Source organism: Phyllobates terribilis, unplaced genomic scaffold (genome assembly GCF_046119375.1).
Source record: "Phyllobates terribilis strain yellow unplaced genomic scaffold, ASM4611937v1 Scaffold_3__8_contigs__length_932513732, whole genome shotgun sequence".
Taxonomy (NCBI): domain Eukaryota; kingdom Metazoa; phylum Chordata; class Amphibia; order Anura; family Dendrobatidae; genus Phyllobates; species Phyllobates terribilis.
Genome location: NW_027362763.1, coordinates 296278083 through 296304282, shown reverse-complemented (window position 1 = coordinate 296304282; position 26200 = coordinate 296278083). Strand labels below are relative to the sequence as shown.

At 38.5% G+C, this 26200-nt stretch overlaps 1 protein-coding gene across 7 annotated transcripts in view; it reads right to left on the bottom strand.

The window, feature by feature from the left end:
* Positions 1-26200, bottom strand: part of NLGN1 (neuroligin 1) — a 1206163-nt gene that overhangs the window by 707680 nt on the left and 472283 nt on the right. For 4 of the 7 annotated variants that reach the window (XM_073674920.1, XM_073674922.1, XM_073674919.1 and 1 more), the window contains exon 2: positions 18913-19711. In XM_073674920.1, the coding sequence (XP_073531021.1) occupies positions 18913-19405 (493 nt within the window). In that variant the 5' untranslated portion in view covers positions 19406-19711. Of the gene's footprint in view, positions 1-18459; positions 18520-18912; positions 19712-26200 lie in introns of all 7 variants that reach the window. The other 3 variants (XM_073674916.1, XM_073674918.1, XM_073674915.1) reach the window with 1 other exon arrangement.

Genomic DNA, 26200 nt, shown 5'->3' with positions numbered 1-26200 from the left:
CAAATGGGGAAAAGAATGTCATAGCCTTCTAAATTGTTAAACTTCTTTTTATTTGCATAGTGGATACAGTTGTTGCCATTCAGTCTGGGCCTTGAAAACCTCTGCATAAAAACCTCTTGAAAGTTCCTAATTACTGTTCTTTTTCATAGGTTTGCATAGGTTGTGTACTAACATGTCATGAGTGTATAATTTTTTTTTAACTTGCTACTAATATTTGTGATTATAATGGCTAAAACCAAAATTTCTGCTGTGTGTTTGTAATAAAAATCTACAATCTGTACATATCAAAAAACACAGAAGGTATCTATCTACTGTTGATGGGCAAAATAAGGAAGATTGTTTAATACTGGTCATGCTGAAAATGCTAATAACAGCCTACAGTTCACCTCCTTACTCCGCTGTATATAAAAGATAACATAGACCAAAACACAAGTTTAACTGGATAAAACCAAACTATAATTGCTATATTTGCAAACATTTTATTTCTACTAAATTCTCAACATTTAATCTGCGGCTATTCTTTTTTCCTGGTGACACATATTTTTATTACATATGTATATTCCAGGTTATTAGCTCAGCATGAGAAACGTGAGACAACAATAGTTTATTTTGTAAAGTAGAATTTTTGTGGGTATATTTATCAATATTGTGTAACTTTTAGGTGTGGCAAACTTAGACTCGACAGTCTTAAAATGTGCCAGTTTCATCATGGATGTTCATGCTGTTTAGTAAATCTGATGAGTCTCTAGACTGTATAGTCTAAGGGGGCAATTTCCAGAACGCGACTCCGCTAGAAATGTAGGTCAACCGGTCACTGGCATAAATTTGTGGAGTGAGTGACACCACTTTAGTGACATAACTTATGGTAAGGTTGACGGGAGGGTGTGACTGTGCTCTATCCCACCCACACCACACCCCTATTGGCGTAGCTGGCTGGGACTGTCATGCAAACGCCAAAAGTTGCAACATTTTTGAGCAAGTGTCGAGTTGCGCAAAAACATTGCGATTATTAAGATGTTTATGCCAAATTTCTGGCATAAGCACCATGATGAGTAGGCTCCTCAGTTTATACAACTTAATAGCTGGCTTACTTTGTGCAAGAAATTTTGGTGTAATTTCTGGCACTCAGTGTCACATGTTAAGTCACACCCTTTCCAGCAAGTTACAACTATTTTCAGCAAATGGCTTGTTCGGAAAGCCATAGAAAATGTCTAAAACACATTAAACACTTCACAAAATACTTGATGCAAATTGTGCCAGAATTCTTTCACATTTAGCTTGATGAATTTCCCCCAAAGTTTATCACTCAAGGTGGAGTGTTAATCTGTGAGAATAACTATTTCTATGGTGCATTTGAAATATTATAGTGGATATCAGGATTGATTTTTTCGCATTATTTTTAGAGTCCACATTGTTTCTTGCTACGAAACAAATTTTGTGGCATTCTATAAAGTCTACACTGATTTAAAGTCAAACAAAAAAGTGCAAAGTAGTGATCTGACATCAGAAAAATAGCAATCAAATTATTAAATAGGTTTAGTAAAGTTTAGTAAATTCTGGTTATTTCTAAAATTAATCGTTTTTATTTAACATTTTCCCGCATCTTCAGCCAAAGTGTTTCTGTAAAAAACTAGATATAGTAAGCCAACTTGGCTGAATTTTGCCTGACCAAGGCAATACTAAAATTGTAGTGAAGTTTTCAGATAATTTTCTAAACCACACAGTTTCTAGTCATCAGTGCCAGAAGAGTGCAAATTGAGCTGCCAAGCTGTAATATCTTCAGTACTTCATAAAAAGTTACAATACGGAGGTAATTCTATCTAATTGTCTATGTGTTCTGGCCTTCTCAACAATTTCATCACGTGTCAACTACAATGAAGAAAATAATTTTATGTATGATGGCCATGCCGCATAGATTATTTTTCTTCAAGTGGTTTTAATAGGTTATTTTCAGAAATGTGTATAGGATATTGTATGTACTAAACTGTTTAAGTTTAGCAATGAATCATCAATCCTAACCGGAAAGCCTATAAGGGAAGAAGCTATGGTCTGCTGTCTAAGCATTTTATAAAATAGTCAGTAGTGTAATAAAGTTGTACCAATCAAATTGGCGAACTATTATATTAACATATTGGGCTTCCAAACACAAAAATAGTATTTTTATTGCACTTGCTTATATTATTCTGACCATTCTTAAGAATATTGTGGGCTTCATGAAATTAAGCGAGCATATTGACTAGTTTGTATTTGTACAAGGATTACTCAGTGGCCAAAGCCAATGAAATAAGAGCATACTGTACTTACTCTTCACTGATGGAGAAAAATAGAGAAAAAGTAAAAACACAAAATATAGGGCATCCCTGTGTTTAATGATGTGGACCTGGAAAATGCTCTTCATACAAAGTGTGCCCCGAAGTGTACAACACCCATGTTCACTCTTCGGTGTGTTGGTATGTTCTTGAATGCCCAGCTGCAGTCTGTGCTTCCAAGACACGTAGAACCATGATTAACCATAGATGAAGAGAAGGATGAAAAAAGAAGTGTACTGTCAGTGCTAAGCTGAGATGGAGGAAATCAATGAAGCCTTATTCTTTAAGGAAGCGTGGAGTCTTTATTAGTTTGTGAACACATTTTGAGATCGTACCAATCTCCCATCAGGACATATATTCTGATAACTAGATCGGTAAGATTTCAAACTGGCTTGGCAAAATAATAAGGACACCACTATTACTTGGTTTAGTCTCCAAATGAATGGATCGATTCGATATAGAAATACATTGACAAAATAATACAGACCTTATTATTACTTAAAGATTAAAGCACCTCTCCAGAGTGTTTTTTTTTGCAACGCTGCAGTGGTGCTTTTAATGTAAGACCTCCGGCCCGGGTCTTCTATTCACTCTCCAGCATCTCTACCTTTTTTCGGGGACCGTCCAGTCCTGCAGTGCCATTTGTGACCATCACTTCTGACTGGCCGGAAGTCAGAAGTGATGTCACAAACTCTCAATCCAAGTCAATGAGAGCCACAACAAGGCTCTCCTAGACTTGTATTGAGTTGTGAGTGACCTCCAGCTTGCTCCATGAAACACTGGAGTGATCCGGCAGGTCACACACTGAAGAAGACCGGCAGAAGTGGTGGCTATAAAAGGTGAAGACGGCAGCAGGTGAGTATAAGAGTAGAGTAGGGACCTTAGATGAGATTGACACTTTAAGGTTTATTGATATCCCCCATCCCAGCTTTCAAACAAGTGATTTTTTGCACGCCTTCTCTTTTACCATACTCTATATTGATGGCAGGTTTACATGTTTTAGCTTTAAACCAGACTGCAACGTTATCAAATCTAAAAGTGCTGTCTCATGAAGCTAACGCCTACCCATATTCCCAATTAAAACAAATGGACACTATAATAGGGGGTCTTTCTACCACGGCACTAGCAGAGCTGCTATATATCAGTCTGCCACTAGCAGACTTAGGTATGCCCACCCATTACATGAGCAGCCATTCATTTCACTGGCAGCTAAGTAATACCACATTTCTCCTCCTGCAGCAGCTGTTTCACAAGACTTTTTCCAAGCACGCTCAAAATTATAAAGTTTGATGATGATTTACACGGCATTTGTATGATGCGATGACTCATAGGTAGATCTCATAGAAATTGCACCAGAAGGATTCAAGAGGATATGTCAAATTATATTCTCGTAAATTCTCCTAAAAAGTTCAGTAATTTATGTAACAAATGTTAATTTTAGTTTAAAATATCCCAAACTTAAAATAGTGTGAACATGATACAGGAAGTGTCAACAGATTGTAAGGCAATAGGCTATGTAAATAAGCAAACAGGAAATAATTTAGCTACTTTTTTGCTACAATATATATCATCTACATAGATAACTAAAGAGGAGAGCAGGGATAAAGGAAATGCACAAATTACTTCTCGACAGCACTGTTGTTTAACTTGTCAATATAGAATTACATAATATCCTACGTAGTTATGTATGGTTGTGGGAGCACCACATTCTGAAAACTTCACTAATATAAGAAATAGATAAGTAAATTTATCTTTCCAAATTTTGCTAATGTTTTTCCTTAGAAGAAACTTTGGGGCTGATTCATCAACTATTAATAAAAATCCTGGCACCACCTGTCTAAACTGAAGCCAAATTTTTGCATAACTTTTAATTGCACAAACATTTTGCAACTTTTGGCATTTTTACACCAGCTTTGCCAACTTTTTGAAAAACGGGCAGAGCTTAAAGTGGACGAGTATGGCCAAGCATGGCTGACAAAAAGTGACTACACAAGCCATAAATTGAGAAAAATAAGTACTGTAGGTTGTGACTGGAGTAAATTTCTTATGCTGACACACAGCAGCTGAAAGTTACATGCCCCTTCATGAATTCGGTGCATGTTATTCCAGTAGACCCTTTGTATAACACACTAGTCTCGAGTAGGACCCTAAATCTTTTGCTAATAATATTATATCAATGATATACGCCTTACTCTGCATGCATTAGGCAGTATTATGATTCACTTTTGTCTGCAATTACTTAATAATATTCTTCCTTGTAAGAATCACTTCTGTCAAAACCAATCCAAAGGAAGGGAAAGTGAGCTGCAAGAAAATCAAATTCCTTCAGCTTCCCAGCAGTCTTACAAAAGGTGAAGGACTTTTGCATAATTCTAAATAGATCTCCGTTAAAATTAGTAACTGGCTAGTTTCAATCAATGCCTTACAGAATGCCTCAATACTTATATTTAAGGAAATGAGAGCCCCAAGTATTATAAAAGATTGGGAATTTATATAGTCCACCTAAAAAGGCTATGGATAACTAAGAAGGGTCCATCTTTCAAAATGTGGATTTTTTTTAAGTGTCGACTTGAAAACAGTCATGAGAAAAAAGAAATGGTATGTGTCCAAACTAGTGTTGAGCGAGTATGTTCTATTAACCCTTTCGCCGAGTATGCTCGGGCCGAGCTCCGAGTATTTATAGCTGCTTGGTGATAAGGGTAAATCGCTTCCGTGTGCATGATTTGCGACTGTTTGACAGCTTTATTACATGTGAGGAATGTCTATTTCTTACACATTCCTCACATGTAATAAAGCTGTCAAACAGTCGCAAATCATGCACACGGGAGTGATTTAACCTTATCACCGAGCAGCTATAAATACTTGGAGCTCGACCCGAGCATACTCGCATAGAACATACTCGCTCAACCCTAGTCCAAACACATATAGGATTTATTTTGAAAGGTTTGGAGACCATAGTTGACCAATTTTACGAAAGTGGAGATTTTGAAAGTATATTTTATTTTTATTTATTTTACTCACTTATATAGTGGCATTAATTCCACAGTGCTTCACAGACAATATTGGCACTGTCCCCATCGGGGCTCACAATCTAAACTGCTTATCAGTATGCCTTTTGAGTGTAGGAGGCAACCGGAGAACCCGGAGGAAACCCACGCAAACAAGGGGAGAACATACAAACTCCTTGCAGATGTTGTCCTTGGTGGGATTTGAACCCAGGACCCCAGTGCTGCAAGGCTGCAGTGCTAACCACTGAGCCACCATGCCCCAATATTTATCCAAGTTACCATTGATCTTTCTTCTCTTCTTTTCTCAAACTGTCTAGTTTTGTGACGGACATTTGGGGGAGGGAGATTGAGAGATACGTGCTGGGATTTGGTATTTTGTATAAATACTGTATATTCTATGTATAGCACATGTATATTTTCTTGAAAAAATGGAATTGAAAAATAAATTCATGAGAAAAATGTTTATAGCCTGACATCGGCATATAGGGTAGCCTTGGAAGATATGACCTACCTATTCATTGGATGTCATTCTCTAGCTGGCTACATAACACAGAGTACAGTTAATCTTAAATATGGGCCAAATCAAAGAATCATCAGCCTTTTTAGTACCAAATGCCAATCTTTCTCGTCTTTATATGAGGAAATATTGGGTTCTTCAATTCTAGAATTGGAAATCGTCCATTTACTGTGATTTGTCTGTTATGCACAACTTTCAACTACAGACTTAGAGATCTGAAGATCTCATGCAATAAAATATCAATCCCCATCAATGACGTCAAAGAGACATGTCAGAAGATCTTCAAAGGTGAATATTCCCTTTAAACTTAATAAAACTTGAATCATTTCAGTGGATCCTCTAAAGATATTATAGAATATTTAATTAAAAGACTATTATGCCTTGAAATTACCTTCTTTTTGGATTGTCTTGATAGAGTATGCAAAAGACTGTTCATGTGCTATACAGCAACTGGTCCTGTGAGCACAAAAACTACATACTGCAAAAACTTAACAGACAAAATCACTCCTTAAACACAATTATGTTAAGATCCTGCAGAAAAATATGTAGGAGTCTGCTGATTACAGTTAAGACGAGGGATTTTATCTTAGTCCCTGTTTTCACCTTAGAAATGTCCAGTGTAATTATTTAAAAATAAGTAACAAACCTATGTAACCCCAGTTTGACAAACTGATGTGATATTTTCAACATGCTTGACTGGCATGTTTTAGAATACTGATGTAGCATTTTCTAATAACCCACAACACGATGCAGAAAGAAATTGTGATGCAAAAAACTGTAACTCAACACTTAACATCACATTTGCGAAAAAAACAACTCTCCAATCTGGGACTGAAAAGTGACATAATCTTTCATATCTATAGTCACACTAACTTATAACCTTCATTTGACTCTCACTCTTCAGTATTGATTGGTATGTCGTTCCTCTTGATTCCAAAATAGGCACCACAGTGGCATGGAGAGTGCCATTAAATCACACTTCCCATCTTCCCTATGCTGTAGGATAGGAAAGCCAGAGGAGGTGTGGTTTACTCGTACTCCTGCTCTTCCCAAACTTCTGTGGAGGCGATTGTCACTGGTTTACCTTGACAGAGAGGAGCCAGACGACCGCAGTGTCTGATTCCTCCCACTCCTGCACTCACTAGAAACCTTTTGCATATTAAATGGTGCAGGTTTCTTTTAGCAATGCAGGGAGGGGTCAATCTGATTAGTTCTAAGCTCCTGGAAGCTTACTTTCATTTAGGCTCTCAGCTGTCCAATGTTAGCCACTCCCCGCTCCTATATATACTGGGCTTTGGCAGGCTATCATTGCCAGAGCTAGCTTATGCTGCATGGTTGCAGGAGTGTGGTTGAGAGTGGTTATTTGATAAGGCGTTTGGTGGATTTAAGCTTTGACTGTTGTGTGGTTTTAGATTGCGTGTTAATTCTATTCTCCTATTTTGGTTGCTTCCCATCCTTCACTTCCTGGTGTTAATCTTTGTTGTTTGTGTGCATATATTTGTTTGACTGGTATTTTCCTTTAGTCCTGTTTGTTTTACCTTGTTAGTCTGGATTGTGTACTGCCATACACTACTACTCCCCTCTTCCTTGGGGCAAGGGGGAACAGACTGAGGGTGGATTGAGGAGCTCAGACAAGGTACATGGCCCTGGCGTCTTCATCTTCAGAAGTAATCTGGGAAACAGTGCCAGCCAGGGCACCCCTAGCATTAGGGACAGAATAGGAGCCCCTGGCCCCGGGATACCCGACAACAGAGTCGTGACAGCCATCTTGGAAGCAGTAGAAAAGGACCACCGATCTGAACATAGGAGAGTTGGAGGCAAAATAAGGTTGCAAAGTAGGGTGACTATACATGAGATATTTTCTGTTTCATTATGGACCATCGCTTTTCTTGTTTGGCTACATCAAGATATTTTTTGTTAAAAGATGCAACATCTGTATTCATAGGAAATGGCTTGACAATTGGTGGGTTCTATGTCAAATACTTAGTTTTGCATTTTGCATAGTATTAAGAAAAAAGAGACAACTTTGTCTAAATATTATTCAGAGGAGTTGAAAGTGCAGCAGAACATTACTATGTAACAAGATTGATGTCAATGGCCTCTAGCTCACCTCGCCTTTACAATCTCTTATTTATTGATAAAAACTAAGGGAAAGTCTCCATTTTTTAAAGACTTTTGAATACAAAAAACACTAAGTTTAAGGTTAAATAGTTAAATTCTGAGATTCCTAGGAAATAAATTTTTGTGACTGAAAATTCCATTTATCTGAATAGGCCAGTTGCAGAACATTTTGCAACAAAATCTGCAGCATGGGAATTCACCCTAAAAATGGCTTTGCCTCTGCTACATAGGTAAATTTATTTTGAAGGCTATTTCATCAATATTTTTGTTCTAGAATACTTTCATTTATGTCAACTTCAGAAAAAGTAAATTATAAAGATCTAAAGCCGCTTCCGGATGTACTGTCAAAGCAATAATAAATTATGTGTGCACCGTTGAATTCGGCACAATGAACTAATAACTACACATTTCTGGACAAATTCCAAGAAAAAACACCCCCCACATGTTTTGCTCACATCGCATAGAAAGTGCTTTTCTTTCCAGGCACACAACTCCCATCTAACACATGTGAAGTTAGCCCCAGCAGGATAAATAAATCCATCCTGTCTTATTCATAAAGCTGAATAGAAGATTTCTATTCAATTCCAATGAACTGGACTAAGTGTGACCAGCACTGGTTTCCGATACACAATGTGCAAGAAACCCTAAGTGACAGTCTGCACGGTGTTATACCATGAGTAGGATGAATTTAAGATTCCTATGACCATTGGATGCCCATAAATGGTGGACAACCTAAAAATTGAGTATTATCTATATCTGTATACATTAGGCTGTAGTTTCAATAAGGGAAGTCATAAAACTGTTTATCAGGCCTGTTTCACACATCCTGGTATTTCCGTTACTGGAAAACCAGTACCGGAGATATCCGTGTCCTTGTCTACCTGTGTGGCATAGGTGAGCAACCATGTGCTGCATCAATATCACACATACCGGCACCTGGGAATCAGTGTACAGTTAGCACTATTTTCAAGCTCCGGGTGCTGAAGGAATCTCTCATCAGCCCCAGCAGGGGACATTGTTGAAAGTAATATTCTGCTGCCGCTGCCTCCTAGTGTTTAAAAAATAAAAACAAAATAAAAAAATCATTATACTCACCTGGCTTGAAGTGACCTCACACACAGAGAAGCAGAAGAGAATGACTTGCTGCAGTGAGGGGACCCCTGAACTGTGCTGAGCTCAATGAGCGGTGTCTTGTCACTTAGTGAGCTCAGCGCAGGTCAGGGGCCTGCTTGCTGCAGCGAGTTATTCTCCTCAGCTCCTCAGCATTTGCAGTCGCCTCAAGTCACTGCAGACACCAATGCGGAATTGTCAGTCAGGTGGATTGCGGCGTGGAATAGTATGTCGGACAGTTGGGTATTATGGTTGTTTTTTATATTATTTACAGGTGACAAGGGCTTCAGGAAAGTAGGTGTAAAGGTGAGCATATTTTTTATTTTATTCTTATTTTTACACTTGTTGGAGACAGCAGGTGCAGAATACAACTGTCAACATTATTCCTTGCTGGCGATGATCGCAGCACAAGCAGGGGACAATGATGACAGATGCCTTCAGCACCTGGCACTTCCGAACAGAACAAACTGTACCGCTGATTACCAGGTGCCGGTACGTTTCACACTGATGACACACGGATGTCATCTGTGTGTCATCAGTGTGGATGCTTTGTGGCCCATGCAGCATGAAAAAAACAGACACATGATCTGTGGAAACACACTGACATGTGCGCAGACCCATTCATTTGAATGGGTCCATGTGTATAAGTTTCTCCGGTACATGTGGAAACTGTCACCACATGTACTGGAGAAACTGACATGTAAAAGAGGCCTGAGGGAGTCCTTTAGACTCCTTACTAAATTATCTTAATAATGGCTTGTGCAGACGACTGTATTTTCGGTCCAAGTGCGATTCGATAAAAAATCCAGTTGCACTCGGAGCAATGTTATTCTATGGGGCCGTGCACATGTCCGAGGAAAAAAATCACAGCATGCTTGATTTGCATCCGATATTCGGATCACACTCAGCCATCCAAGTCAATGAGTTTATGGAAATAATCAGACCGCACTCGAATGACAACTGAGCGCAGTTCCGATTTTGATGGACTGACAGAATGAAGATAGAGAAATATTTTTTTTCCCATCTTCTCCTCATTCGAGAAAATCAAATCTGATCAGAGTATGATCAGAGTGTGATTAGCATAATCAACCAGATTCTCTCGGATAAGAGAAAATATGCTGGTGTGACCTTTGCCTAAGAAGGGACCAAGAAATGGGTGCTACCTGCTTCCAGGGCTTGAACAAAAAATTCTCCATACCCTACCACATGACTGTTGTGGAATACAGGACTAAATTGGGCTTAGCGTAGGTTTAGCTTTGCATTGGAGTTCCTCTAAAGCAATTTTTTTCTGGTATAATGAAGGACACCATAGTAGAAACCTTTTGGACCCTATTATAGTCAATAGGGTCTTTGAGTATCACTGGTGTCTATCATGAGAATATAATTTGATTTGTCTGCTCCTACGACAAAAAAGAAAAGCAGAATTCTTAATGCAGTTATGAACCTAGCTGAAGACATGCTGTAGTCAATTGATTTGATGGAGCTTTTTCTGGAAAAAAAATAGATTGTTTCATTTTAATCTCATACAACCCCTTTAAATTGCCTACCTTCTTACATTACCACATGGTAGACTGACAGCTTATTCATGCAGAATAAAGCTTTTCTTTCCATTCATATGTTCCAAAACCTTTGATCTTAGTCTATCTCTATAGATAAGGGTAACTTACAAACTATCTTAAAAAATCAGTGTGAAAACTACGGATATTAGTATAAAGTCGTGTGTATCGTTTGCAAGTGAAACATAAATCATCAGAACAACGAGAGTGTCAAAGAGTGACACACATTTAACTTTTATTTGCAAATCAGAACATTTAATCAATTGCCACACTCCAAACCCAATTTACTTGGCCAGCGCCTGTTAACAAGAAGAGATTTTATAATGATGAAAAGCAATAAAAGTTTGTTCAGGGTACGTAGGAGTCATGCATCTTTATTTACGCCTCTCTGAACCTAAGTCAGTGTAATAGGTTGTGCTGCTAATTACATATGCCTGATATGCTGCATAATAAGAAGTGCTGCTGCATTGCACACCATCAAATGACATGTAAATTACTGCAGCCTTGTCTGAGACTATAGAGCACTTTGTAGAATTGCCCATTGTACCCCCATTTACAATCATGACACATTGGCACAACTCTACACCATATTATGGAGAGCTAATATGACCTAAAATGCGTTGGCTTGTACCACAGAATTTTCCTTGTAAAATAAATACAGGAAATTAAATAAGTCACTGGGAAACTAAAAACATGGGAAAAAATGCAATCTAACAATACACTTTGTTTTATGTTATAATGCATATATATAACTAATTAATTAATTTCTAAGTTCTAATTAATGTGCCATAATTAAGTAGCTGTTCAATTTTTGGTAGGCAAATGTAAAGCACGGTAATCGTAAATTCATAAGATCCAGGACATTAAAGGACATTTAATCATTTAATACACATTCTGCCAACGTTCAAAAGCAAAATAATAAATAAATATACACTATTTATATCATCTGTCCCCTAAGTGGTCTCAGACATAATGCGCTGTACTACTGCCATCATGTCTAGCAACACTGAGCGGAGGTGATTCCAGCAGTACGGAATGTACGTCTTTAGCTATCTGTAAATGTTATGAATTTGAACAGCCCCTTTAAAGGGATTGCCACTCCTCGGAAAGCCACTTCTTGATTGCTATATTCCTCTGCATAGAAGAATAAAATCAGCCTATACTCACCTCTGGTGCCAGCACTGTTTCTGCAATGTTGGTGCCTGGTATCCCAGGGCTTGTGTGACATTCTTATGTCAGGTGAACCCAGCAGTCAATCAGCAGCCATTTCACTCTCACTACCTTCAGATATAATTGACCTTCGGAGGAACAAGAGAGCTGCAGCAGCTCTCACTTTTTCCAGATATCAGTTCAGTTCGAAGGAGGTGAAAGTGAAGCGGACGCTGATTGACTCCTGGGTTCACCTAGCATAACTACGTCTCACAAGCCCTGGAATACGAGGCACCGGCATCACAGGAACAGTGCTGGCACCAGAGGTGAGTATAGGATGTTTTTATTTTATGCAGGGGAATGTTGCAAATGAGAAGGGATTGTCCAATTAGTGGACAAACCCATTAATGCAACCTTTCACTCACATGTCACTTTCATAAAATGCCAGAGACTGAGTAGCTTTATCCGAAACCACATAATAGAAGTAGTAATAGTGACGGACATCACCATAATTTCAGGTCACCTTGTGAGTGTGAATTTTTTGATAATAAAAATGCGGTGAAGACAATATTTGTCGCTAATGCCATGTATTAATATTATTATTATGCTACAGTTTCCACTGGATTAGTAAATATATTATTGCTAAAGATGATCTTTAAAAGAAAAAACCTCATGTCTTTCACATGTCAAGTCTTAAATATTCCACATAGCCTGGAGGAGAAACCCAACAATCTGCATCTATCTTTAGATTGACAATTCAATAGCTTAAAAGGAATAGCATCTCATTGTATCTCATGAGATTTCATTTATTAGAAGCTGTGTGGCTCATGTGGCTTCTCTGATGGATCCCAATGTGCATATTTCAAGTGCATAAGAGTATTGATCCCATTGTCTGATTGCTAGAGCTGCTCAGATGAGCAGAGGCACAGGCGTGGGATTATATCCAAATGCCTGAATATTTTATGTGCCTGACGTGCATGGTTAAATTCTTACTGAGACAAGACCTTGGGGTAGGCAGCCATAATGTATGAGTGTTATTGCTGCACTGTGTTACTTACAGGGGTTTCACACTAAGTACATTTATCACCTATCCAAAAATAAATATATGACCTGAGAGAGTCCAACTGCTGGAACAGTTAACGAGAAGTACCCTGTGTGAACAAAGCAGTTAATGCCGCTGCATTCAAAGTCTATGGGTTTGTTGAAGAAAGCCTAGTACATTCCTTGACTATCCTTAGCAGTCCTATAGACAGTGAATGGAGCGTAGGCTGTATGGGGCTTTGACAGTATAGCTTGGATAGCCAAGCCATGCTCCATTCACACAATGTTTTATGGAACCTCAGTTGTTCCAGAAGTTGTCCCAAGCACCCATACATTTATCAGCTATCCTGTGGATAGGAAAGAAATGTCTAAAATGTAAAGTGCTGCAGAATATGTTGGCGCTATAGAAATAAAAATTATTATTATTTTATTATTAGTGGTAAAACCCTGTTAAAGACCTTGTGCACCTTTAAACTCCTTCTGACATGTGATTGACAAACTATGCCAGGGCATGGGGTATATGTTCCTTAGTTTTAATGTATATGTTCCTTAGTCCTAATGCTTTAAATGGAGTCTGTCCGCACAAAATAACTGTTCAAACCAAGCAAAGGTTCCCTCTTTTGCATGGCTAACCAGTTCAGTGCTCCTGCCACTTACTTGCTTCCATCTATCTCCACCCTTTCTTTCTTGATTGACAGTTCTTTTTTACAGGCACTAGAGAAAGGCAATGAAAGATGGAAAACAAGTAGGTGGAAAGGTGCACTGAGCTGTTTGGCCATGCCATGGGTGCACTGAGCTGTTTGGCCATGCCATGGGTGCACTGAGCTGTTTGGCCATGCCATGGGTGCACTGAGCTGTTTGGCCATGCCATGGATGCACTGAGCTGTTTGGCCATGCCATGGATGCACTGAACACCTGTGCTTGGTTTGAACAGTCATTTTGTGCCGACAGACTCAAATTAAACTTGAAGAACAGATTCTAAATGTGTCCTATACCCTTGTATTAGACTACATAATTATGATAAATATGTAATTGACCCATCAGCGTTCACTAGATACATCTAACACAATTATACGGAGCACAAGCTACTTGATATGCCAATTACAATGCCAGTATATCATTTTATTCATAAGATCTTAAATGTTGTACTACCACATTAATTATTGGTGACACAAATCATTTCAAATCCGTCCAGACAAAATAAAAATTAAAACGCACTTTTTTGATTATATTGTGAAACTAGTGAACCATGTGGTATTTCTCTGCTCATAGAACTAAATGCAGACACATTACTTGTGGTTCACGTTCATTCATCCAGCCATTAATCTGTGATTGTTTGTGCCTAGTAATTATTTACAGGCTGACACTCTTGGCATGCCCATTAATAAAGGTTTTGAGTGAAATGTTTTTGGCTTTTTAATTTAAGCAAAAATTTATTAAAACTTCTTTTTTTTTTTTTTGAAAGGCCTTACTGATAACCTGCCATCACTGTGTTAGGTGGTATACAGCTTATCATCCGGTAAAACCTTGACCTTGAAATGTCCCTGCTCCGGTTGTGAGAAACCACTTGGTTGGACTTTTATGTCCAAAACAGGATAAAGAATACATGAGTGATTTGCTTTTCTATGTATCTAATAAGTGTTGCCTTTGTGTTTTTTACTGTCAATAGTTGTTTGTTCTTTTATTGCTACTCAACAATTTTTCTAGGCATTTAACCTTTTGATTCCTTATGGTGAACCTAGGCATACTTTATATCTAGGGGTTTCCATACAGATTATTAATTACCAGGCATCTACTAACCGAGAAGTTTCTTTACTAAGCTGGAGAGATGTGATAGTAGAACGATAGACAGTGGACTTTATCTCCATACTGCGGACTGTTTTCTAGAACATTCTGTATTAGGCCTATAGCTCAGTAAATAAAAGAAGATGTAAAACATAAATACTAAATCCAGAGATTTTATGGATCTGCATTGCACATGACACAGACAGCCTGTAAAAGACCTATAGTGTAACGTTGTGCACCTCCAGTTGCTCTACCCATAATTTATTGCAATGCTTCCACTGAAGAATATGGTGTCTCAGGAAAGCACAGAGTGACCTTGGATCCATAACATAGACCCAAAGGGACTTCCATATGCCTGACCTGTAAGGGTGCTTTCACACAGCGTTCTGTGTCCCCATCGGGGAATACCTCCTAATATTTCCCCCAAGACGGGGTCTGGACATATGCTCTGACAGGGCCATAGACCGCAATGGTGATGGCAGAGCGAACATGCGCTCTCATGTGCACTTTTTTCAGGAGTGTACGCCCACAGGAGGCGGACACTCAGACGCTGCAGCCTACATCTAGGTGTCCGTCACCGGTGGGTGTACACTCCCAAAAGAAGTGCACATGAGAGCTCACATTCGCTCTGCCGTCACCATTGCGGTCTATGGCCCTTTCAGAGCATACGTCCAGACCCCGTCTTGCAGGGAATTTTAGGACGTATTCCCCGACGGGGAAACAGAAAGCTGTGTGAAAGCACCCTAAGGCTATATTCATACGTTGGATTTTTGCAGCTTTTTTTCAGTAGCCAATACCTGCTCTCTTAGAATAAAAAAGGTTGCGTTTAAAACATCCGACTTTCAGTGTTTTCATGGTGTTTTTCGCCATGTTTTTTGGGCCAGATTACTTGTCTGGCTCCTCTACAGTACATGCGGTTGTGCACTACTATAGAGAATGCCCCTGTCAATTTAAAAGGTGGAAATAAGATTTTTTGTACATACCTCCCGTGGTCATTGCTGCCTATGAGTGGCGCTATTGCTGACCACTCACAGGCATCACATGACCCCAGGCTGCAGCCGGCTCTGACATCCACTGATGTCACATCACGTTCCGGCTGCAGCCGGGCGTGACCCAGTGACGTGCTGATGGGCTGTGGGTGGGGTTTCCCCACACATCACAGCCCAGCATCCACTGCGCCCCACTCCCAATGAATGCAGGAGAGAGAAAGCGCCCAGTGGATGCTGGGCTGTGACGCTCGGGGAAACCCCACCCACATCCCATCAATTAGGGGGAGTGCGTCACTGGGTCACACCTGGCTGCAGCCAGAACTTGAAGTGACATCAGCGGATGTCAGAGCCGGCTGCAGCCGGGAGTCACGTGATGCTTGTGAGCGGCCAATGATAGCGCCGCTCACAGGCAACAATGACCTCAGGAGGTTTTGCAAAAAATATGGTTGCAGTGGACAACCTCTTTAATAAAGTTAGTTTTTGTTTTTTGCTAACAACACTTAAAAATGCTGCAAAAACACAACTAAGCATTTTTACAGAGTTTTTTTACTTTCTCATTACTTTTTATTAGTTAAAGGGAACCTGTCACCATGAAAGTGCAATCTAATCTGCAAACAGCAGGGGGATCTAAGCAGAATTATATATAGTTTTGTGAGAAAAGATTCAGAATGACCTCTGTTTTTTCCATATAATTTTCTGCTTTTCTGGGATTTTGGGTCCAGTGGGCAGTCTTATCAGTGATTAACAGCTATGACTGTATGCACACTTATACAAAGAAACCTGTCAGTCACTGATAGGACCATCCACTGGATCCAAAATCTCAGAAAAGCAGAATGGAAAAAACCCAGATTAAGCTGAATCCTTTCTCACAAAACTATATATCAGTCTATGCAGCTCTCCCTGCTCTATAACATGGAGTCTAAAGATTGGACTTCATTTTCATGGTGATAGGTTCCCTTTAAAACATTATGCAAAAACACTGAAAGAATTGCCATTCTGCAGACTTCAAAAACATTTTAGTTTTCCAATTCAGTCAGGAAAAAAATGAGTGTATGCAATAGTGCATGAGATTTCTGAAATCTAAAATCTTTTGCTGGAACTGTAAAAAGCAGCTTTTAATTTGCGTAATAAAGCACAGCAAAAATACAACTTGTGTACATAGCCTAAAAGTATGTGCACATGTTAAGTATTTGCAGAAGATATTTCTGCATAAATTCTGTGTCTTTTGGCAAGAAAAATGCGGCACTGTTTTATGCATTTTTCTGACTTTTTTGTATACGTTTTTGATGCGTTTTTCCCCATTCATTTGAAAAAGTGGAAAAACGCTGAAAGAATTGACATGACTTCAGGAATCCCATTTACTTTGCTAGTACAAAAAAACCTTCTGTTTTTCTGACAAAACTGAGCAGAAAAAATGAGACAAAAATGCAGAAAATACTTAAAGTGTGCATATACCCTTATACTTTAAGATCCCGATTCATCAAAAGTTACTTGCCAAAACTGTGATGTAAAATTCTTTGAAATGTTGCAAATTTTGTGACTATTGGCCTTTTTACGCCACCTTTAGCCAGCTTTGGAATATCACAGAAGGCCACCTAACTCTGTAGCTGAAATCCACAATTAAAAATATACATCACTGACCAGAGGGGATTAAATAGTTAAAATATTAAGTTTATTAAAAATATTATAACTATCCCACTATCCTTAGTGCTGGCCTACCTAGCAAAAATTGACATATGATAGTCCTCCAGAATTTCCAGAGAGTTAATATTACTAGGTACTAACAAATTTTTGCACAACTTCAGAATGGCGCAAACATTTTGTGACTTTTAAATATGCAAATTGTCTCTTCAGAAAGGAAGAGGACTAGAACTCAAGTGCCACCTATTGGAAATAATAATCCAAAAAGTCAATATCGACCCTTTAACGAGCCTTGTTATATGACTTAGGATAAGAGCCAAACCAGAATCCAAACCAAACTCTTGTTAAAGCATCAATATTGATTTTTAACATTGCTACTTCCGGTAGGTGGCATTGGAGTTATAGTAATCTTCCTCTCTGAAGAGACAATTTGCATATGTAATTTCTCAGACAAACATTGTATGGCTTATAACCCTCCTCACACTGGCATGCCAGGCATGTCACTCTCCACAAGGAGAATTGTGACTTTTCAAAGCATTTTCTAGTGTTATTGCTTTAATGAACTAGGGCCTAAATATCTGGAAAGATTAATGTAAACTACAAATTTGTCTAAGTTTTGAAAAAAATAAATTGGGTATATCACCTAAACCTGTTACATCTTTATGGAAGACTGAAATAGGTCACTTGAAAATTATAGTTATGCATGTAGGCAACTTGGTCTCATAAATATTAGTTACCTGTTCCCATAAGGTTCGGTTCACACAAATGTATTTCTTGGTCTACATATGGACCAAAATGCCCGTACTGACCATGGGTCTCCTGATCCAAATTAAAGCTTCATAGATACATATGAGACTGTAAGTTCGGGTCAAGTGACCGATTGTCAAAACGGGCATTATAGTCCATATATCTACCATTAAATGCACTTATGTGAACCAAGCCTAAGTGAACGGCCTTGTGCATACAGTCCTTAATAAAACTAAAGTATCAATGATATAATAAACGCGGAAGATCTTTCGTTGCCTTCATCTATCACTTTCTACAAGAATGAGAGTAGGTTTAGCCAAATCCAAATGTGTTGACTATGATAATATATTGTTATAATGTCAGTTCAGAGACCTTAGCTGTTCCATTATAATATATATATATATTATTTTTGATTCCTGACTCCTACTCTCCTTAGTATTTTCCATTTGTTTATTGTTGTTTTTTTTCTGTAGCTGTGATACATACCTCCTTTTCTACATATTTTCTTGCCGGGTTTCCGGACACATTCCTTGGATATTCTTTTGACTGAAAAATGAATAAAAAACTAAAAAATAACATGGAGCTCCATGACAGAGAGTAGGAGCATGCAACACCGTTTACCTAGCTCTGCCTTTGGCTATGCTTCCAACGCTGTGGCGCCTGCACATGCAAATGGAGGAGAATGTATCATCAATGGGCAGGTAGGAGAGAGGAAAGACCTTCCATTGTAATACCCGTGCCTTAGGAGAACATGAGTGTAGACATGAGTACAAAAACAGGATCACACACAAAAGAGCATCATGCATATCAAAAGCCGGCATGCTAACAACTAACCGGGCATGCAACCTATATACAGGATTAATATGGTTAGAACTGAAGAAAGCAAAAGAATTCAAAGAAAAGAAATCTCATTGGTTTTTGTTTCCGCATGTAACTCACCATCCTCAGTTGGAACATATATATTTAAATACAAGCAGTCCTCATTCTGGTCTTGCACATAGGAAGAAACTACATCCAGGTTGTTGGTGAACCAAACAGGAAGCATGACTTCGGGAAGTCTGCCTCCCACAATGTTTTGGGGACAAACCGGTGCAAATTGGGTGGCATTTTTTATATCTCCCCAAGTTGTTGGAGGCTCCGGTGGCTGGAAACGTCGTTCTCCTACTGGAGAAGCAGCATAAGGAACACCAAGGAACTGAATAACAGGCCCTAGTATTTCATTATTTAGTTCCTTCTTAATGCCTCGTACTTTGCCATAAGTCGTTGTAACCATGGGGTCCACATCATCCAGTTTTTGAGAGTATACAGTTGTAATGTGAAGTAAAAATCCAAATACACATAAAGGAAACATGACATCCAATCCCATGGGTAGCAGACGCAACCTTGCTACTCTCCATAAACAGTTCAGTCGTTTGGACCTTGGAAACGCCATAGTCCCACATTAGTTGCAGAGGAAAGCAATATTATTTGTATCCACAAGTGTAAAACAGGGCAATCGAAGAAAATGTATCAGGTTTGTTAAATGTGATCCTGCCAGGAAAATCTCTGAAGGGTTTTCACGCAGTAAGAATCTTCCATTGATTTCGCACTCACTGAAGCAGCATCTTCACTAAGCACTATTTATCAGGCTACATTCTATTGACAATACTGCTTTCCATAGTAGCAATATCAGAGGAACTGCCATTTACTGCACATTGCCTTCTTATAAATCAAATCCAGTTAGCCGCAGGTCTATATCCTGGAGAAAATGAGAATAAGTCATTATTAGGGAAAAATATATAAGCCGGACAGTAATAATTACATGCTGTGCAAGCTACCATGTATTGGTTAATATTTTCTCTTTTCTAATTATAGCATAGTAAGACAACTTTAATTAATTTCACGATACACTGGATGGATATTTCAGCCTTTAGAATATAAAAATAAGCAGTTCTAATTTTCTACATACGAATATGACATGAAAAACACTTTTTGGAAATATCAAAGAAAAAAGATAGATAGCTAGATATAGATAGAAGGATAGATAGATAATATATAGATATAGATAGATGGATGCATGGCTGGATAGACAGATAATAGCTAGATAATATATAGATAGATAATATATGGATAGAAGGATAGACTGAAAATAGATAGATGTTAGATAGATGGATAAATAGATAGATGGATAGGTAGATATATGGATAGAAGGATAGATAGATTGAAAATAGATGATAGATATATGGATAGATAGATAATAGAAGGATAAATAGATAATAGATAGAAGGATGGATAGATAGATAGATAGATAGAAGGATAGAAGGATAGATAGATAATAGATAGACGATAGAAGGATAGATAGATAAACAGAAGGAAAGGATAGATAGATAGATAGAAGGATAGATAGAAGGATGGATAGATAGAAGGATAGATAGAAGGATAGATAAAAGATAGAAGGATGGATAGATACACATTTGATAAAACACATTTATTTATTACCACAATATCTAGTCACATCCAAAAAATATAATATCCCCATAACATAATTTGAAAAACAGAAATGATTATGGTTAATTATTGCAAAAAATATGTTTACATGAAGTACATATATAATGTTTTTATGATTTTTAATACAAATTCAGGTTGTCCTATAATTAATTTTGTGGATAAATAAATCAAACATGTCCTAATAGTTTTTGAGAAGTCAGGGTTCTGGATCTCACAATGCTGGTCCCTGGCCATTGATGTGACAATAACCACTAACTCCAAAATGAAATATCGATGTGCCAACAGTAGATCGCGTTGAGCTTGGACTATCTTGATAGGAGTGAGCACACTTTTGTGCAAAAGAAAGTTTTTGACAAGGAAACCTAAAGTCTGTTGCCGTCATTTCCTTCCATCATTACAGTTTAACAGTTTAAAAAACATAATGTTTTTATTTTATATGCCGTTTTTGTGGAAGGAGTTGTAGTTTTGAATGACACCATTCATTTTACTATCTAAAAGAAGGGAAAGTGGCAAAAAAAATCCAATTGCGATGAAATGGTAAAAAAAATGCAATTTCTTTATTTTTAAAGCGTTAATTTTGCAGTGAAAGTAAGCTGAGAAAATAATTTTTATTGTTTATATCTCTTTATTTTCATTTTACATTTCTTTATTTTTAGCTGGAAAGGAAGGGTGATTAATTTTTAAAAAAAATATTTTGTAAAGATGACAGTCTCCTAGGACCCTTAGCCACAGGTTGAACATCACAGGAGAACCCACATGAAAGGCATAGAAGATTTCAGCAGGTCACAGCAATCAATGGGTTCCCTGCTATTGTATCACGGACTGCCAAAGGGTAGCCTAACAAACGCCCGACCGGGATCGTGGCACTTAAATGCCACTGTCAGTGATTGACAGCAGCAGTTAAGAAGTTAAAAGCAGTAATTATCAATAGTGCTGATTGTTGTTAAAAAGAATGTATCACCATGTTTTTGCCATCTAATCTGTGAAAAGCCTGATGTAGGGGCAGAGACCCTGATTCGAATGTGTCACTTACTGGACTGCTCAATACTTTTTATAAAATCACTATTTTATAAGCAGGAGATTATCACTAGTGGACTAATACATTTTCTGCCACATAGCCCTCCATATTCATGAGCTTTGTATAGCCTCAGCCCCAACAATGATTGACAGCTTTCTGCCTATGCTGAGTGTGCACAGAAAGCTGCTAATCAGTGGGGAGGGCAGGGCTGTACAGAGCTCAGCATTTAAAGAACTGGTAAATCTGCAGCAGATAAAACAGGGATTTTATAAAAAAAATGCAGCAAGTAGCGAAACAAGTCACTGGAATGAGAGTCTCTGCCCTTACATTATGCTGCTCTCAGATGGGGGAGCAAAAACCTATTGACAGATTCCCTTTAAAAGAAGACGTTGGGTATGTAATATAGTTGGCATCTGCCCAGTGAGTCAGGTCCTGAGCTCCAAAGTCTCTGACACACTCCATGATGTAATAGTACGTAATGGAGAATTAAGAGGTTAAATTTAACCTGATTTATAAGAAAGGTCCTTTTTTGATGTTAAATTATATATTTTTTTACATATTTGATCATGTTTTTTAATTTAGATCGCTGCTCATAGTTAAAGAAAAAAACTTGCAATTTCCACTCTGACAACTAGACCTACTATGAACCTCCTGCTTTCTGTTCTCATCTGCAACCACATGGAAATTATCAGCAATAGACGGACTCTGAACATACTTGTTTGTATATCAGCATTAACTGAACACTGTGAAGAAAGGAGGAGGAGGTGAACTGTATCATCACCCATGGTTAAAGGAAGCATCTGAGCTTGTATAGAGGTGTTGCTAATCCTGTCTGTGATGATAATGAGACTGTTGAAAAATCTTCTTTATAAAACAAGAACTATGAGTCCAGGAGACAGTTTGAAAAGTGCAATATTTCTAATGTTTTAAAATAGAGATAAATATAAAGAATATTGAAAAACATACATTAAACATATAACCCTGATTTAAACAATAGGTAATTTTCTGATGACGCATTCCCGTTAAACAGATATTCCCTTGAGACTCAATCATATATAATTCAGTTGAGACTCCTATTTGAAAATAAGTTGGCCCAGTCTTTGTAGAGGTCATTTGTCTTGAGCTTTCTAATGCAATGAGTGGGAGTGTATAACTATCAATGCTGTTGTAAAAAAAACCCTTTTATATATTTTTTAGGTATTTTTTCACTTACAATTACCAGATTTTCTCATCGTTTTTAACCATACATATTTATAGCATGTGTATATACCAAATATGATTTTAAAGTACATCAGAATATTTATTTGAAGAATTTGTGAGCAGAAATCTTTCTCCCGCAAACCCGCTATAACATAAGGCCGTAGTATGTAGTATTACTAGAAATAAATCCACTACAATGAAGCAAAATAAAATGCTGAGAGTCAATTATAATAATATATTATTCCCTACAGCATGGAAAATTTCAAGTAGATTCATGTGATATAATATGAACACCGCAAGCAATATCTACAGTTGGTATACCTGCCGTGAATCCATAATTGTAATAAAATGAACAAAAGAATAAGGTGAGAAAGCATTAAGGGTTTCTTAGAATGATTCAAGCTGTACTCACGATATAAGCATGAATTCCAATTATAGGCAGTAAGATGATATTTACAAAAATGTAAAGGCAAAATACTGAACATGAGCATGTTCAGAATTATCTTTATATATTTGGAGGCTGGACATTATTGAACTATTCCATAAATATAGAGAGATAGAAACTATTCCAGATAATATAGAGATATAAACTCAAAATCATATTTATAGCATTATAAATTTTGACATTTTCAAATAAAATAAATATATATATATACAAATATTTTTTTTAATATTATATATATATATATATCTACTATATAATCGGCTTATCCCGTCTGTCTGTCGGTCCAGGAAATCCCGCGTCGCTGATTGGTCCGGCCGCGGCCAATCAGCGAAGGGGGATTTCAGAACAAGTCGGGAGATAGCACGGCTGACTCCGCCAATGTGGTCATGTGACTCACCAACTGCCCATGACGTACTGAACATGTTTTGTCAGTCACAGTGCGACATAGTTCAGTCACGTTTCATTCACTGTGGTACGCGGAACAGGAGATCCCTGGCTGCAGCCGCAAATAGTCAGGATGTAAGCGGAAGCAAGAGCCGGCTGCAGCCGGGGGAATTACGTGCTGGCTGTGCGTGGTCAGCGATGTTGTCACAAGCAGTATTGACAACATGACGTAATTACAAAATTCATTAGGGGCCCCGGGGGGATACATTTGGGGGTTAATTTAAAGTAGTCCACAACCCATTTAAACACTGCTTCGCTGATTAGTCGCGCCCGGACGGCCGCATACATATTCTAGAATACCCGATGCGTTAGAATTGGGCAACCATCTAGTATATATATATACAGTACAGACCAATAGTTTGGACACACCTTCTCATTTAAAGATTTTTCTGTATTTTCATGACTTTGAAAATTGTACATTCACACGGAAGGCATCAAAATTATGAATTAACACATGTGGAATTGTATACTTAACAAAAAAGTGTGAAACAACTGAAAATATGTCTTATATTCTTGGTTCTTCAAAGTAGCCACCTTTTGCTTTGATGACTGCTTTGCACACTCTGGGCATTCTCTTGATGAGCTTCAAGAGTTAGTCACCGGAAATGGTTTTCACTTCATAGGTGTGCCCTGTCAGGTTTAATAAGTGGGACTTCTTGCCTTATAAATGGGGTTGGGACCATCAGTTGTGTTGTGCAGAAGTCAGTTGGATACACAGCTGATAGTCCTACTGAATAGACTGTTAGAATTTGTATTATGGAAAGAAAAAAGCAGCTAAGTAAAGAAAAACGAGTGGCCATCATTGCTTTAAGAAATGAAGGTCAGTCAGTGCGAAAAATTGGGCAAACTTTGAAAGTGTCCCCAAGTGCAGTTGCAAAAACCATCAAGCACTACAAAGAAACTGGCTCACATGAGGACCGCCCCAGGAAAGGAAGACCAAGAGTCACCTCTGCTTCAGAGGATAAGTTTATCCGAATCACCAGCCTCAGAAATCGCAGGTTAACAGCAGCTCAGATTAGAGACCAGGTCAATGCCACACAGAGTTCTAGCAGCAGACACATCTCTACAACAACTGTTAAGAGGAGACTTTGTGCAGCAGGCCTTCATGGTAAAATAGCTGCTAGGAAACCACAGCTAAGGACAGGCATCAAGCAGAAGAGACTTGCTTGGGCTAAAGAACACAAGGAATGGACATTGGACCAGTGGAAATCTATGCTTTGTTCTGATGAGTCCAAATTTGAGATCTTTGGTTCCAACCACCGTGTCTTTGTGCGACGCAGAAAAGGTGAACGGATGGACTCTACATGCCTGGATCCCACCGTGAAGCATGGAGGAGGAGGTGTGATGGTGTGGGGGTGCTTTGCTGGTGACACTGTTGGGGATATATTCAAAATTGAAGACATACTGAACCAGCATGGCTACCACAGCATCTTGCAGCGGCATGTTATTCCATCCGGTTTGCGTTTAGTTGGACCATCATTTATTTTTCAACAGGACAATGACCCCAAACACAGCTCCAGGCTGTGTAAGGGCTATTTGACCAAGAGGGAGAGTGATGGGGTGCTACACCAGATGACCTGGCCTCAACAGTCTCCAGACCTGAACCCAATCAAGATGGTTTGCGTTAGCTGGACCGCAGAGTGAAGGCAAAAGGGCCAACAAGTACTAAGCATCTCTGGGAACTCATTCAAGATTGTTAGAAGACCATTTCCGGTGACTACCTCTTGAAGCTCATCAAGAGAATGCCAAGAGTGTGCAAAGCAGTCATCAAAGCAAAAGGTGGCTACTTTGAAGAACCTAGAATATAAGATATATTTTCAGTTGTTTCACACTTTTTTGTTAAGTATATAATTCCACATGTGTTAATTCATAGTTTTGATGCCTTCAGTGTGAATGTACAATTTTCATAGTCATGAAAATACAGAAAAATCTTTAAATGAGAAGGTGTGTTCAAACTTTTGGTCTGTACTGTATATATATACTGCTCAAAAAAATAAAGGGAACACTCAAATAACACATCCTAGATCTGAATGAATGAAATATTCTCATTGAATATTTTGTTCTGTACAAAGTTGAATGTGCTGACAACAAAATCACACAAAAATCATCAATGGAAATCAAATTTATTAACCAATGGAGGCCTGGATTTGGAGTTACTCTCAAAATGAAAGTGGAAAAACACACTACAGGCTGATCCAGCTTTGATGTAATGTCCTTCAAACACGTCAAAATGAGGCTCATTATTGTGTGTGGCCTCTACGTGCCTGTATGACCTCCCTGCAATGCCTGGGCATGCTCCTGATGAGGTTGCAGATGGTCTCCTGTGGGATCTCCTCCCAGACCTGGACAAAAGCATCCGCCAACTCCTGGACAGTCTGTGGTGCAACGTGACGTTGGTGGATGGAGCGAGACATGATGTCCCAGATGTGCTCAATCCGATTCAGGTCTGGGGAATGGGCGGGACAGTCCATAGCTTCAATGCCTTCATCTTGCAGGAATTGCTGACATACTCCAGCCACATAAGGTCTGGCATTGTCCTGCATTAGGAGGAACCCAGGGCCAACCGCACCAGCATATGGTCTCACAAGGGGTCTGAGGATCTCATCTCGATACTTAATGGCAGTCAGGCTACC